At 37.7% G+C, this 15,667-nt stretch overlaps 1 protein-coding gene across 1 annotated transcript in view; it reads right to left on the bottom strand.

Moving 5' to 3' along the window:
* PHF21A (PHD finger protein 21A) overlaps positions 1-15,667 on the bottom strand; it is a 148,726-nt gene that overhangs the window by 97,209 nt on the left and 35,850 nt on the right. Inside the window, exons 2-5 of the mRNA XM_014950322.1 lie at positions 15,557-15,597; positions 9,803-9,938; positions 4,747-4,779; positions 2,781-2,846 (exon numbers count right to left, since the gene is read on the bottom strand). Of these exons, the coding sequence (XP_014805808.1) occupies positions 2,781-2,846; positions 4,747-4,779; positions 9,803-9,856 (153 nt within the window). The 5' untranslated portion in view covers positions 9,857-9,938; positions 15,557-15,597. The remainder of the gene's footprint in view (positions 1-2,780; positions 2,847-4,746; positions 4,780-9,802; positions 9,939-15,556; positions 15,598-15,667) is intronic.

The raw sequence follows: 15,667 nt of genomic DNA, 5'->3' as shown, positions 1-15,667 counted from the left end.
ATTCATTCTCAGCAAGAAACCTAAGCCACTCTGAATCTCTGCAGCCACTGGCAGCAAGTGTTGGTGTTACTCTCACAACGCTTCGGAAATGGAGAGAAATCGTAAAGCAACTAAAAGCTTTCAGCTAACCTACCACTGACTTGGGTCTTGCACCTTCATTAAAGAAGAAAGCAAAGAAAAAGGGTACATTAGGCTGACACGGTATCTCAGAAGACAGGAATATTTCAGCATTCTGCCTAACACCAGGGTCTCAGCTCCACGCCACTGTCTCTGAGCAGGGATGACCCACAGGCTGGAACTTTCCTTTTTCACACTTCATTAAAAGCTTATCAAACACTGACAATGACACCTCTCTCGTAACCGTGCACAGTGGAGTTGGGTCCTCAGAGTTTATTCATCGGGCATCAGACATCAAGGCAACTTACTTGGCTCTAAACAAGAGTACAGAGAACACATGTTGCACTCTTCCTTAAGAAATGCACTGCACAACGTAAAACATGCATTTACCATGCACAACTGCACATTTCACCATGCTGTGTAAAAATTAGATTGTTGGATAATATTCTCCCCATAAAACAATTGATAATAGTTATTTTTCCTAAAGAGAAATGAAAGTGAGAATAGAAAAAAGGGCTTTACTGTAGTCTCTAAAATGCTGCTCAACTCTGCATTGCTAAGCCACAGCTGTCTATTCATCAGATTCCTACAAGTAAGAGGGAGTGAGCATTTCTCTGCATCAGGAAAGTTTTGGGTTTTTTTTTTTTTTTCCGGTGGGTTTGTTCCCCTCCCCACCTCCTAAACTCACATTTGCCAAGACCGTTGCATTTTAGCAGCCATACTACTTTAATAACACTATCATCTGGGACACTGGCAGCTCTGTGGACCAGTGGTACATATAACAAAATAAAGTATTTAAATTTCAACAGTCATAGATAAGTCCACTGTTCTAGTGATAATCAAAACCATAAAAATACAGAGAAGGAACCTGGACTGTGACTTCATATTGACTATATTCGCCGTGCGGTGGAAACGAAGTCAGAAACTTATTTTTCAAAGTCTTTTGGAAATTTAGCCCATGTTCATCCCATGAACTGGACTGTGACTTCATATTGACTATATTCGCTGTGCGGTGGAAACAAAGTCAGAAACTTATAGACTTTGAAAAATGTCTTTTGGAAATTTAGCCCACGTTCATCCCATGAAGAAGTGTGCTTTAGTAGCCAGAGCTGTAATTTTTAGCAGAAGAAATACAGCTGCGTTTCTGGTGATGGGTAATTTAAAATACATGTTCGTATAGACCACTCTATACCATAGCTTTAAAAAGTTATGAATCCAAGTTGAAAAGTTACAGTAAGACAGACATACTTACATCTTTCTTACGTTGCACTCACCATCAGACTGCCTGTCCCTGCTCATCATGTGAACTGGCACTCAATATGACTTGCTTTGTGGCATCAAGGCAAGCTAATTTTGAAATTACTATGGGCCTCCAGAGCTTACCAGAGAATTCTGAAGCTGCTTGCTGTGAGACATAGCCACATGCAGAGGCTCATGCTGGTTTTAGAGAATAAATCATCCTCAGGAGAGGCATGCCATCACATCAGCAAAACCTCAGTTTTTGTTGAATTAGTATTCTCATTAAAAAATCATTTTCTTTATTATCCTTACATGTTCCTTCCTAGACTCACTGTTCCACTACTGAAACATACTATAATTTTTTAGTAAACAAAATTTCTAGATAGATGTTAATTGCTGTCTGCCCATTTCCTTGGGAAAGGGACAGTTCTTTCACTCTGGAAAAACATAACTTTCAAAATATAACACATGTAGATAATAACAGATGAACGCAGGTATCTAAAAGTGACACTAATGTGTAACCATATTCTTACCTACGCACACATCCTAAAAATCTTTTCCCTCTTCAAAAGTGCTTGGTTCCTAATTTGGACCTAGTGTGGTTCTGTTATTGACAAAATAACAATACAATGAACACAACAGCAGAAGTCAGTTTGGTTTTGGGACGAGATTGTGTGAGAGGGTTTTGTTTGGGGTTTTTTTTGTGTTGCTGTTTTGTTTTTTTTGTTTGTTTTTTTTGTTTGTTTTTTAAAAAAAGCATAACTGAGAACAAGTTTTCCAGATCCCTCAGTGTTAGTTATTTTTCTCCGAGTTACCCACAAGATGCATCTTCAAGTTCCATGGTCTTTCTGTTAAGCATTCAATTGTAATTATTACTCATACTCTAGACCTGTGGAAGAGAATTCCTACCAAATGGCAAAAGTAATATAATTGTGGTGTAATTAATCATGGCAAAAACCACACAACTAATTTCCAAATTAGTATTTCCAAATACCCATAGCTGACATGCATTTATTGGTCTAAATACGAAGCAAAAATCCAGCATACTCATCCAGATGCACAGTGTGGACCAACTAAAACAAAATCAGAAGATTTGTCTAAACCTGAATGGTCTGATTACAAATGAGTTTAAAGATAAAGGAAGTCACAAAGTTCATTCATTTTCCTAGTGCCCTAATTATCAAACATTAGTCTCAACTTAAGAAAAATTGGTAGAGCTTTCACTGATTACTCTAGTTGCTTGTTTGATGGACTCACAATAACTCATCTTATCTTTTTTTGAGAAATCAAATAAAAATCGAAAATGTCTGGTTGCCCACACTTATTTTTGCACTTAAAAATTTAGCAGCTCTCTTGGACGCTGGGAAGAGAGACATCTTTAGAACATCTTTATGTGTTAAAAATACATATCTCTGTTTCCCTACCTGTTTCTCACTCAGAGCTGTGATTTTGGCTTGAAGTTCATGAAGCTGTTTCTTCAAATCAGCGTTCTGATTAGAAAGAAAAAATATCTGTGAGAAAGATATTCCATTTGTTAACATAGAGTAGTAGCAGGGAGGTGTGTTTTTTTTGTTTTGTTTTTTTTGCACAGTGTCATACAAATACAGCACCTCTGGATGTGCAGCCAATAAGATTCAAGAGGCTCAACAAAGCCTTACTTAAGTCACTGAGTGCAATAATAATCAGAGGATCTTTCTAGCACTCAGGGAGACAGCCCAGATTGGAATTCAGATTTCATTAAAACATCCATTAGCGCTTAATGCATTATACAGCACATTTGTACATTTCATCAAGCTTACAAATTAAACGAGCAATGCTTGTTAATATGCAATACAATAGTATCATATCGTATACATATAGCATGCTATGGTATGTTACCTAAAGCATTCCCACCTATACTACTTATGCAAAGACACTGTCGTACATTTGACTGTGTAGAGCATCAGCAAACATATCTATTAGATCTTAATTGACACACATGTCAAATGAAGGCAAACATATTTAAGTCTTCATTTCCATGTACATTTACGCCTTAGGCTGTATTTAAGAGAATTACTTTTGCCTTAGCACATTGTTCATATCAGCATTTTGCTTACAATAGCACTTTCTTAAACTTAAGATTTGAAAGCATCGCTATAAAGCTGCAGCTCAGAAAACAATTTTTACCAGGGCTATTTCTTTCCTACTTAAAAATGAAATAAAAAAACATGTCCTCAGTTTAAAGCCTGCGAAGCTCTGCAAGCTTTCCTGCATTTTTCTCTTCCTCACTTCTTTTGTTCTCATTTATGTTGTAAACTCTATGTACCAGATTATGCAGGTTTGCTGTGCTACACAGAATATTAAAACATTGGACTAATATTGTTACAGGAACTCCATGCTCAAGACAACTTCCCCATTTTTATAGTCCTCCACAAAATTTTGAAATGTGTTACAATCTCAGAGTCTATCTTGTAGACAGTCTTCCCTAATACACACACAACTCAGCAAAACCAGGTACTGAGCGGTCATTCCCCTAATTTGAGGTTACACTTAATAATCTGGGATAAAAATGTATTAAGAGCATTTGAAGGCAGAAAGAGTAAATCTGGTCCCTGCTTCCCAAACTTTGCATGGCTGCTTGCAGCTTGACCTGGCTTTCAGCAGATATAACCTGAAAGCAAACTACTCTGCAAGCTAATCATTAGCAGTCTTGCCCAGCGAGTAAGAGTAGCAGACAGTACCCAAATCCCATTAGAATAAGGAAGTTCTAGAAAGCAGATTTTCCAACACCACCCCTACTCCCTGCTCAGCCCTCCCCATTAGGGGTCTAAGTACTTGATTATCTTACAAAAAGGTGTCCTCCCACTCCGCTGAGCTCAGAAAATACATGCTCAGAAAATTACAGGGCATTTAGTACTGTGTGGGGATGGAAGCACTTAACAGCAAGCCTCAAGTGGGCTCTATTGGGACAAAATTTCTTAGAGGGAATATCCCATCTCTTCTTGTACAATACTGATACTCAAATAAGAAAAAAGCGAATTCTAGTAATGGTAGATTTCATTAAGAGCAGCTTCCAATAGAATCAGAAACTTACTGCCATGTTTGAACTACACCAGAGCCCGCAAGAATCACTTGATTTAAACTATTAAGAATGAGGCAAAAGGCTCCATCAGGCAAAAGTTTTGGTTTAGTTTTTAACTATCCAGCAGCCATTGTTTAAACACTTGTTCATAGTTGTTTTCTTCTAAACATTGTGTTAGCAAGGAAGAACATGATCAAGAAATAGTTGTTTTCTTCTAAACATTGTGTTAGCAAGGCAGAACATAAGAAATATCTAAAGTTCTCAAGCTTCATGCACTGCTATTTCCTGTATTTTTAAGTGTAAATAATGCAACATAAAAATAAAGTTACCTGTGGATCTTGCTTCATTTGGGCAACCAATTTCTAGAAAGAAAAAAAAGATGCAACAACACAATGAATATTTTCATAACAGATCTTGTTGAACAGTTTAAAATTCAACATTTCAAAAGACCCTTTGTAAAAGCAAAGTATTCAGTTTACAGCATTTCAGTAGCAAGGCCTGGAATCCAGTATTACATAATTTCCAAACCCATTCTTATTAAGATATTAAAACCACTCCATTAAGCCACCACTTTTGCTCCTTCTCCTAAACAACTCTCGAACAAGTGGTGCCTTCTAAGGACAATTTACGCCAGCTGGGTCAGATAATCTAATAGCTGTGTCTCCTCTAGAACTGCTGCCTTCTTTGCTTGCAGTCACAAGAAAACACAAATCACAGATAACTGCTGCGGGCACAAAAGCTGTTTGTATATTCAAGAGCAAAATGTTTCAAGTACTGAGGGTCCGCCCGTGTGTTGGCTTGGCTGGTACCACATGGAAGACCCACGTTCAGAAGTAGCTTTGCCACTTTCCTCCCTCCGAGAGAGATTGAGATCATTGTTGAAGAGATGCCCTCCACATCCAAGGGAAAACAGACAGATGGTTACCATTCACTATTCTTCCTCCTTTATTTCCTTCAGGCAGCTGCAGGAGGATGCTGCCTACTGCTAAGCAAGGAAAAAGTTACGAGGCTGTCACCAAAGAAAATCAGAGCCCAGAAAAACGACACAATGTAAACCAAAAATTCCCACTTTCTTTTCTTTTTACAGCCGTGTTTATTCATCACATTGCTGCCTCCCTTCCACACACACAAAGAACAATGTAAAGCCTGTATTTTCTTCTCCATTCACTCATCAGATTCAGGAAAAAGAGGTGACAAACAGAAAGACAGAGAAAACAAGAAAAATGTTTCCTTCCACCCGCATTGACACTGCTCAGAGAATTCAGACTTTGTCAACTGATTTTTTTTTGAAAGTTTATTTCCTTTCACATCATAAAAATGGTATTAATCGGAAAAAGCATAACACAAAGATAATTCTGGGTGAGACCACAGGTTTACCTGCGGTGCTTTCTTTCAGTACCAGGCATTAGCAGAGGCATCAGCATGATGTCTATGCTGGACAAGCAGAGTGTTATCTTCCACCTTTCAGAAATTTACATCCCTGATATCTTCAAAGATTGTCTTTGGTTTAATAGCTAGTAATACACTTTTCTTCCATTAATCTGCGTTAATTACTTTTTGAACTCAGGAAAACACTCAATATTCTGTGACAATAAGTTTCAAAGTTAAACTACCATACTCTTACATAAAAGGACCTCCTTTTTCTTTTTAATCTGCCTCCTGATAAATGCAAGAATGAAGGGCAAATAAGATTATGGAAAAACAGCCTTCACTAGAGCGAAGAGGTGTTGGAAGCTGGACTTAATAATCCTTCTGGGTCCCTTCCAACTTGAGATGTTCTGATCCTATGACTGTTTCTCTATTCATCTCCTTCCTGGATTTTTTTCCACACCACATATTCCCGTTAGTTATTGTTTCTTCCCATGGAAAGTCTCCTCATGCACGAATCATTCCGTTGCTTTCTTCACTCTTAGCACTCTTCCCTGTACTTCTCTAGTTCATCTCTATCACCTGGAGACAAAGTTTAAAACTGCATGCAACATTCAAGTACCTTGTCCTGCAAGAACTCCTTCCACGATGCTAATTGCTAGTTCACAGCCTGCTATTGCAGGTGTAAAACCAGGACTTTCTTTCCAAAGTGCTTCACTTGGCATTTATCTACACTCAATATTACTGTTTTATCATGCTGCCATTCAGTGTCACAGGAGCTAAGGTGCTATGCTACCCTTTCACTTACACACAGCTTGTTTTCCCTTGGTGCTTTCTGCAATGTCGGAGTTTGACAAACAATGTATCTGTTAGTTTTTATACAAAGTGCTTGTACTGACAAGGCAATCATAAGGCAGTGACAGTCAGTGACTGTAAACTGTTCACAAAGTGTTGCAAAATTTATGGATCACACAATACTGTGTCATCCAATCATAAGAAAAAAAATATTCTTTTGCACTGACCAAGTGTTGCAAAATTTATGGATCACACAATACTGTGTCATCCAATAGTAAGAAAAAAAAAAAAATTCTTTTGCACTGACCACAAATGTAATTGAATTTAAGGTATTTTAAAACCTACGGATCTTTTTGCTACAAAGTGAGAGAAGGAAAAGGATGTTTTAGGTTCCCTCCACATATCAGCTTGAGGAGTTTTCCGTGAAGCCCAACCCTTCTGTGAGAATAGCCAAATATAACTCCTTTAACACTTCCTGTGGTCAAAACTATGAAGAGCACACTGTTTCAAAACCATGTTAATTAAATCAACACAGTAGCAGAATGAACTACTTAGATTCAATGCATCTCTTCGCAGGACAAGCAATATAGCTTGGACACAGAAGATATCTGAATACTCAAATTGTACTCTGATACAGCAAGTGACCTGGTCAGACTTCATTTATGGAGGATTCTTCAATAATCAAAAGAAAAAAAAGTAGCTTTTTCTAAACAACTGAACACCTCCTTTGGCTCCTTATTGGTAGTTTAAGATACATTTTGCCAAAGCAGCAGCATGAAAGCTTCAGACAGAGTTCTGGAGGAAAACGGGAATAGGCAGGAAACAAGGAGCTGTTCTGCAAACAAAAATACAGTCATACTGAGCATCACATCCTGGGAGGCTTTGCTCCCAGTGCAGAGCTGAACTCCGTACACTCATCACAGACACACTTAACAAGGGGACAACAAACTATGACATTATGAGTCTTAGCAAGGTTTTTTTTTTAGAGCCCTCAGAAAAAGAAATATTAGATAATTAAAAGACGATGAGACAACTCTCCACAACTCCTGAGCACTAAAGATATATATTTTAAGTTACAAAATTCAAAGATATGCAATCCAGCTCAAGCATTTCACTTGAAGATTTCTTTTTTTTGTGCCCAAACCAGTTTCATTTCTATCAGTGGCCATTTGATGAGCACAGCAGCAACCACTCACACACAGTTCAAGAAAAGTTTACTGAAGCACCCAACATGTTGCAAGAGTTATTTTCCATCGTAAACATTTAGACTTGTTCTTAGCCTTAATTATGGCAATATATAGTATCTTGAAAAAAAAAAAAGACAATCTTCTGATATAACAACTTGTCTAGTTTCACCAACTAAAGCCAAATTTAAAGTTGATTTCAGTGCAGAGCTTGCTTTTAATGAGGATGGGGCAAAGCTAAAGCAAACAGGGTCAAAAAACCTTGAAGCTGTTAACAAAAAAATTTAAGACTGAATTTTGAATAATCTTTAGTATCTGTTCATAATGATGACAATGAACAGGGATGAAGATGGGAAAATGTCCAAAACCACTTTTTTTTTTTAATCTTAAGCATAAAGGGGAATAACGATACAAAGAAGAATTAAGTGCTGTTATACAAACACAAGTATGACTAGCATTCTGATCCCCAGACAGCAGATAGTATTTACTGGCTTTAAACAGTTTGCATGCCTGCAGCAAAATGCCATGGATAATTTCTGGATTTCCTTACGCCCATAACAAAACTTCATTGAAGGGCCTTGGAGTTTCTGAGGAGAACAAAATACTCATCTGTACTTCTGGATATTAATCTTTAGCTTTTTCAAGTTTTTCTCCCTAGTTGAAAGTTGCATTTTGTTAAAGCAGACATGGCTTCATTTTATTAATTCCCCCATTCAAGTTCTTACGCTGTGCTCAACAACGACTGAACACATCACCTAGAACACTCGTTTGGACAAGCCATCGGGTAATTAGTAAACACCTCGCAAATTTGATGATGGGTTCCACTGATCTTTTATCCATTGTGTAACAATTGTGAGTTTCAGATATCCAGAAATATTTGGAAAGTTCTCATTGATAAATTTAACATTTCAGGCTGGCAGCTGCTGTGTTTATGGCTGTAACAATTTTTCCTCCCCAAGAATTAATATGCGTATGTCCTCTTACATTTGGTAAATTAGGTTTTAAAATTATTTTTAATGTTTCTCATTTGTATTGTAATGGAATAGCAAACTGCAACTCTACTGCCACATAGCATCAGACAGGCTACCAGTAAAAAAAGACCCAACATAAAAACTTCTGAGCCCAAGCACTACAATGTTTTGGGTCAGCAAAACTATGCAATTAAAACTGAACACATCACCTAGAACACTCGTTTGGACAAGCCATCGGGTAATTAGTAAACACCTCGCAAATTTGATGATGGGTTCCACTGATCTTTTATCCATTGTGTAACAATTGTGAGTTTCAGATATCCAGAAATATTTGGAAAGTTCTCATTGATAAATTTAACATTTCAGGCTGGCAGCTGCTGTGTTTATGGCTGTAACAATTTTTCCTCCCCAAGAATTAATATGCGTATGTCCTCTTACATTTGGTAAATTAGGTTTTAAAATTATTTTTAATGTTTCTCATTTGTATTGTAATGGAATAGCAAACTGCAACTCTACTGCCACATAGCATCAGACAGGCTACCAGTAAAAAAAGACCCAACATAAAAACTTCTGAGCCCAAGCACTACAATGTTTTGGGTCAGCAAAACTATGCAATTAAAAGTTTAGATGAGACTAAAGTAGAAGACATTCCAGAAGAGAAGCACCAGATGAGACTATGGCAGTGCTATGCACATTTTGCTTGAAAGTTCCTCCACTATACTCTTCCATTGCTAACTGAATACTGAAGTGGCTTCAGAGCATCAGAAAAACTTTCCAGACAGAAGCTGCTGAACAGAGAGTTTTCAGAATGTTTTTATCACTGCTAAAAGTGTTAAATAAAAATACATCCCCATAGCCTGATACGTAGATTTTTTACATTTGCTAAAAACAACAGGTGGTAGGGTCAAATTGCAGAGTATAAAATTCTAACATAGTTTCAAGCTTATAAAACAATTATTACTATAGTTGTAGTGCATTTACTTAATGCTGCCATTAGTAGTAATACTATCAGCTACACTAGTACTGCTATTACTCAAAAGTATAAAGCAAGAAAGAATACAAATTACCTGGTGAACCTGAATTTCCACTTTCAGAGCCTCCTGAAGAGTCTGCAGCTCCATCCTCTACCTTCTCCACTTTCTCTAGAAGTATCTTTGCTGATTCCAGTGCCTTTAGTTTCTGGTTTCCCCTTTAATACCAGTGCTATAGAAAAATGAAGGGTTTGTTTTGGTTAGTGAAGAAAAGTCAATGTGAAAAAAGGAGATTTTAACAGAGCAGGAATTCAATAGTGAACTATATTCAACTGCAGCTTTCTAAGCCTAAACAGTGTTTCGAACACAAGAAATCTACAGGCTGTACAAAATGCCTGCCTTGGAGTCATTTAGCCAAATTTGTTACTTCGCACGTATCGCAAAGTTGACATACCTGTCCCTTATCTTAGTTTGCAGGCAGCTATTTCCTACCAATATCCTATTGCAGTTGCATATTAAATCAGAAAACTTAACTACCGAGAACATTTTAAAAATCTACGTAGATGAGAAAATATTCTGGAGACTAAGATTCTGCAACCCAAACAGCAATGAATTGTTAAACAGGATGTGCTGCATTAACATACCTCCCTGATACTATAGAGCTGTTCTTAGATGGGATGGTCGGCATGTAATTTGACAGAAAAACATTAATATATTAATAACCCACTGCCTAAAGTTTGTGCTGAGTTAGTCATTCCAGTTGAAACCTATTTTGAAGGAACACAAGAGTGATACACGGCAGCACAAGGCTTATTCAAAACCATTAATTTTAAAATCTTTTACTTCCACTGGAATTCTACTGGTAGAACATAAGTTTACTATCTTCACTGATACTACGAACTAATTAATTCCCCCACCCTCTGACACAGAAAAGCATTATCAGCCATACTTCTGAAACCCCTGAAAGTTGGACACGAGATTTTTTTTGTTCAGGAATACGTTAAAAGTATCAGCTTCTGAAACAGGATTAAGATTCCTGTCTCTATCCCATATGCTCAAATCACAGTGGAACATGAGTAAAAACTGGATGAGAAAACATCTATAAATACATACACATAAAAGCCATCGGAAAACATTATGTAGCTATCTTTCCAGTCACTTTTCCATCTAGACACCACTCACTGAAGAACTGCTAGAGTGTCAAATAGTTCCTTTTTTTTTTTTTTTTTTTTTTTTTTTTTAAATTGCTCACAATTATTGCACAGGTATTGTAGCCAACTCAGTGGCTTTCATAATGGGACTTCATTGTTTTCAAAAGCATATTGACAGTTTAGATGAGATATGTAGGCTGCAAAAATGGAACTATCCCCTTAAGTTAGAGAATTTTATTTTTAAAATTGTCTCACTACAGTATACTGAAGTGCTGGACAAGTTTGTGAACTCTGAAAATATAAGGTGTTGGGGGAGGGATGACGGACGTGAGTGTGGGGGGGTGGATGTTGTTTTGCTTATTTTGATTAATTGTTTTTCTTTCCAAACAGAAATATGTTACAAAGAGAAGACTGTAAAGGGGTTTTAAAAAGCATTCTATTTAAACTCATCCTTTGTCAGGGCTGTCTGCTATTAGCTAAAAGTTATTTATTTAAATAACAAAAGCCTGATCCTCTAGTCAACATACGAAATGACCTTGTGCAAGGGCCTCTCACATGTGACACAGACAAGAGGAAACAGCTGCCTTTGCAGCACTCCTCTCTATAAAATTGTAATTTGTATCAAGGGATACATGGAAATTACATACAGTTCCCTGTTCTATTACCACAAACAGTAATGAGAAAACAGAACCCCGGATTATTACTTCCACTCACTGACAAGAACAACTATCGCCGGCATTAAGTTCCTACCGTTGCCGTTTCAAAAGAAACCATGCTTTAGAAAAACCACGTGGGAGACTGGGTAATGAAAACTGGAACCCACTGCAGGGGCAAAAAGTCTTTCATAAATAAGCCTTGGAAATTTGATTTTGGGGTAAAGATACAGGCAGATACGACCATAGTTTCTTTCTCAGTGTGTTTCCAATGAATGATGAATAGCCAGTATCGCTCTATAACTTCATATTAACTTCAAAGTTAAGTGCAGCAAAAAAAAAAAAAAAAGAAACAGCAAAAGAGGCAGTTATCTCAACTGAGAATGTAAACAATATCCATAATTTTAATACACGTAACTGTAAAGCCGACTACTAGCTCATGGGAAAAATGACACAGTACTTCTGTAAAAATAAAAAAACGTATAAAGATTGAGCAACTACTATTAATGCACGACTCAGTCTGACAGATAGAAACTGTTGCATTGATGGTTCATGACAACTAATCCAACCTAATTTCATAGATGCCTTGAACAGCTAGAAAGATTTTTCAAAACTAAGTTTTCAGAGGTTTAAGAAAAAACTGATAGTGCTCTGCAGAAGCAAGCAGTTGATCAACCTAGCCGCGTTTACAGGGGTCTAGATGTGAATAAATATAATTCACTGTCGTACTGAGGAACATATATCACACCAATCAGAATAGTTTGGGGTGGAAATGGACCTTTAGAGGTCATCTAGTCCAACCTCCCCTGCCATGAGTAGGGACATCTTCAACTAGATCAGGTTGCTCAGAGCCTCATCCAACCTGACCTTGAATGTTTCCAGATATTGGAGCATCCACCACCTTTCTGGGCAACCTGTTCCAGTGTCTCACCACCCTCATTATACAAACCATCTTCCTTATATCTAGTCTAAATCTATCCTCTGAAAACCTGTTCCAGTGTCTCACCACCCTCATTATACAAACCATCTTCCTTATATCTAGTCTAAATCTATCCTCTGAAAAGTCTCCCCGTAGCCTTCTCTTCTCCAGGCTGAAGAACCCCAGCTCTCTCAGCCTGTCCTCATAGGAGAGGTGCTCCAGCCCTCTCATCATCTTTGTAGCCCTCCTCCAGACCCGCTGCAACAGATCCATGTGCGCTGAGGACCCCAGAGCTGGACACAGTGCTCCAGGTGAGGTCTCACCAGAGCAGAGCAGAAGGGCAGAATCACCTCCCTCATCCTGCTGGCCACACTTCCGATGCAGCCCAGGATACAGTTGGCTTTCTAGGCTGCAACTGCAGATTGCCAGCTCATGTCCAGCTTTTCACCCACCAACACCCAGAAGTCCTTCTCCTCAGGGCTGCTCTCAACCCCTCCATCCCCCAGCCTGTACTGATACCGGGGTTGACCCAACCCAGCAGCAAGACCTTGCACTTGACCTTCTTGAATCTCATTATGTTGACTCAGGCCCACGGCTCGAGCTTTTCCATGTCCCCCTGGATGGTATCCCATCCCCCAGGTATGTCTGAGCACCACTCAGCTTGGTGTCATCTGCAAATTTCCTGAGGGTGCACTCAATCCCACCATCTATGTCGATGAAGATATTAAACAGTACTGGTCCCAACACAAGTAAACAAAAAACCCAAAACAATTCTAATAACATACCAATCATTCAGTTCCATCCCAAAATATGTTACAGTTTCTAATTTTTCTTTCACTGTAATTTAAGAAGTTAGCAGATTTTAAGATTCCTTAAAATTTATTCCTTCAATATGTGTAGATTTGAAGTGGGTGCCATACTTTAACATTCTGAAGAATTAATTTCAATTCATAAGACTGAAGCTTCCAAGAAAAGGCGAGAGAGATTAACTAACTTTTGACCTTTTTTTTTTTTTGGTAGGTTTTTCTAAGTCTTGACTCCTTCCTACTTCCCCTCCTCCAACATTCCCATTATAGCCTCAGAGCAACTCACTTTGCAGTATCATCTACTTCCAGATACCTTCTGCTGGCAAAGTTACACTGAAGCACATTTCAAACACAGGAAACAACCTCCTCTTCAAAAAACTCAGTGTCTGAGATGTAAGGAAACTAATGCTGCTTCATCAGCAAAGGCCACCTAGTAAAGAATGATCTTTTGCAATTACCCCTGCCAGCTGCTGTATTTGTCAGCTAGCAGCACCAGTGTTCTCCTTGGCAAAAAATAGAAGCAGGATAAGCAATTATGAGAACTTTGTGAAATTACAAATAAGATACCATATATTTGGCATGGCACCCCAGCCAAGGCATGCATCACTATACTTTAAAGACAAGAAAGCAGGCAAAGGACAGTGAAGAATTTATTATGAGGCTCTGAAGTGTTCTAAGCATCCGAATCATTAGTGAGGTGGAAGAACACATTAAATAAGATGTTCATTTAAAAATTTGGTCAAGTTGCTGACTTCTGAATATGAAATATACACAGTTGTTATTCAGTTGTACCCCTCTAGAACCGAAACACTCTAGAACATGCACTTGTATCTCCCCTTTCCAAGCAGGAACAACTGTCCTAAGTTATGCCTGTCCAAAATTCCCCTGAAGCACCCTAAACACTTATCCAATGTTAATTAAAAAAGTGGAAAAAGTGATCATTCCTTACATCCAACAAATCCTAGACTGTATTTTTCTGGTTTATGTATAATAATATCTAGAAATATCTATGAGGGCAGCTGATTAAATATTGCTAGCATTTTCTTTGAAAGCAGATGCAGAACTACATCAGCAAGTGGTCACACACATTTTGTGAGTGCAAAAAATCTTCTTACTTTTGAGCTTCTATTCTTTTAGACTGAACTTCAAGAGAAGATTTAAAAACCTAAGTCCAGAGGCATTATAAACTACCTAGAATATCACATCTGAAGATGTATAAAACTATTCCTGGATTAATCATAAAACACACAGCAATTTCCACCTTACTCTTATGACAGCAGAATTATTTTAATTAAAAAGCTTGTAGATGATTGAAATTGCATGGATGGGTTGGTCTGCAAACATCCTACATCCCATTAGTTTTTAAAAGGAAAACATGCATATATGCCTTGTTCAATGCTAGAATCAGTGATTTCCAAAAGGAAAGCAGAGGATTGTGGAGTACGTGCACCTCTTGTACATCCAGACAGGCTTCCAAGCCTTAGCCAGAAAGAACACTGAAAGCAAGAGGTAGATTTGCCATTCCTTGGATTGATTTCAACGATTGGAAGCAGCGGTCCTTCATTAAATTTCTTGCAGGCATGCATTTGTTATAAACAGCCCTTTATTTCTTACATGGTTTCAAGACTTAAAATTTCATACTCAGATAAGTACCCCAATGCACTGCAGTTAAGGTAGTAGATGTTTATATATGATCTAAATACTCAGCGACTTAATGAAATTTTAAACTCTACAATAATCATGTAAGTGCATTAGCACTTTCCTATTATTATCTCAATTAAATACAATTCATATCAGAATTTCTAAAATATCACAAAGCTATTTAAACTATGACTATTTTGGAAACTACACTAGAAATACAGCTGACAAGGTGTATACATATACATACATATGTGTATCTATATATATAAACAAAGGTAGGACCCATACAAAAACCAGGAATGCCTTCTGCGTGTATGGAAGGACTCTGAATAACTCAGAATTTTAGACAGAACTCTTTCTGCACCAAAAATCCCTTCAAATAAATTTGGTTTTCACATTACACAGAAAAAAAAAATTAACATTATTGTTTTTGAGTAGATGAATTTAAATGTCCGCTGTACTTACAGACCCCTGGGCCAAAACCTCAGTCCTACAGTGATTTTATTTATAGGACTGGGGCTTCCATCAGTAACATTTACTTTTTAAGATTTAATTTCTGAATATGAGAATAGATAGGATTTCAGTTTCAGTAAACATCAAACTTTTTCAGGAACGGACGCCAGCTCTTTGTATCATCTATTCTTAGGTAAACCACCTTAGCCCTGGGAAGAAGTACTTACCAGTTTTGAGAAAGTTATTCCCTTCAGCTCTCTACCCCCTCCTACGAAAGAAAAACAAGAACAAAAGACACAGTTACAAACAGCTTAATTACAGTTTGAAACAGAAAAGGA

This window comes from Calidris pugnax, unplaced genomic scaffold (genome assembly GCF_001431845.1).
Source record: "Calidris pugnax isolate Ruff unplaced genomic scaffold, ASM143184v1 scaffold68, whole genome shotgun sequence".
NCBI classification, from domain to species: Eukaryota; Metazoa; Chordata; class Aves; order Charadriiformes; family Scolopacidae; genus Calidris; species Calidris pugnax.
This window is presented reverse-complemented; position numbering and strand designations above follow the sequence as displayed.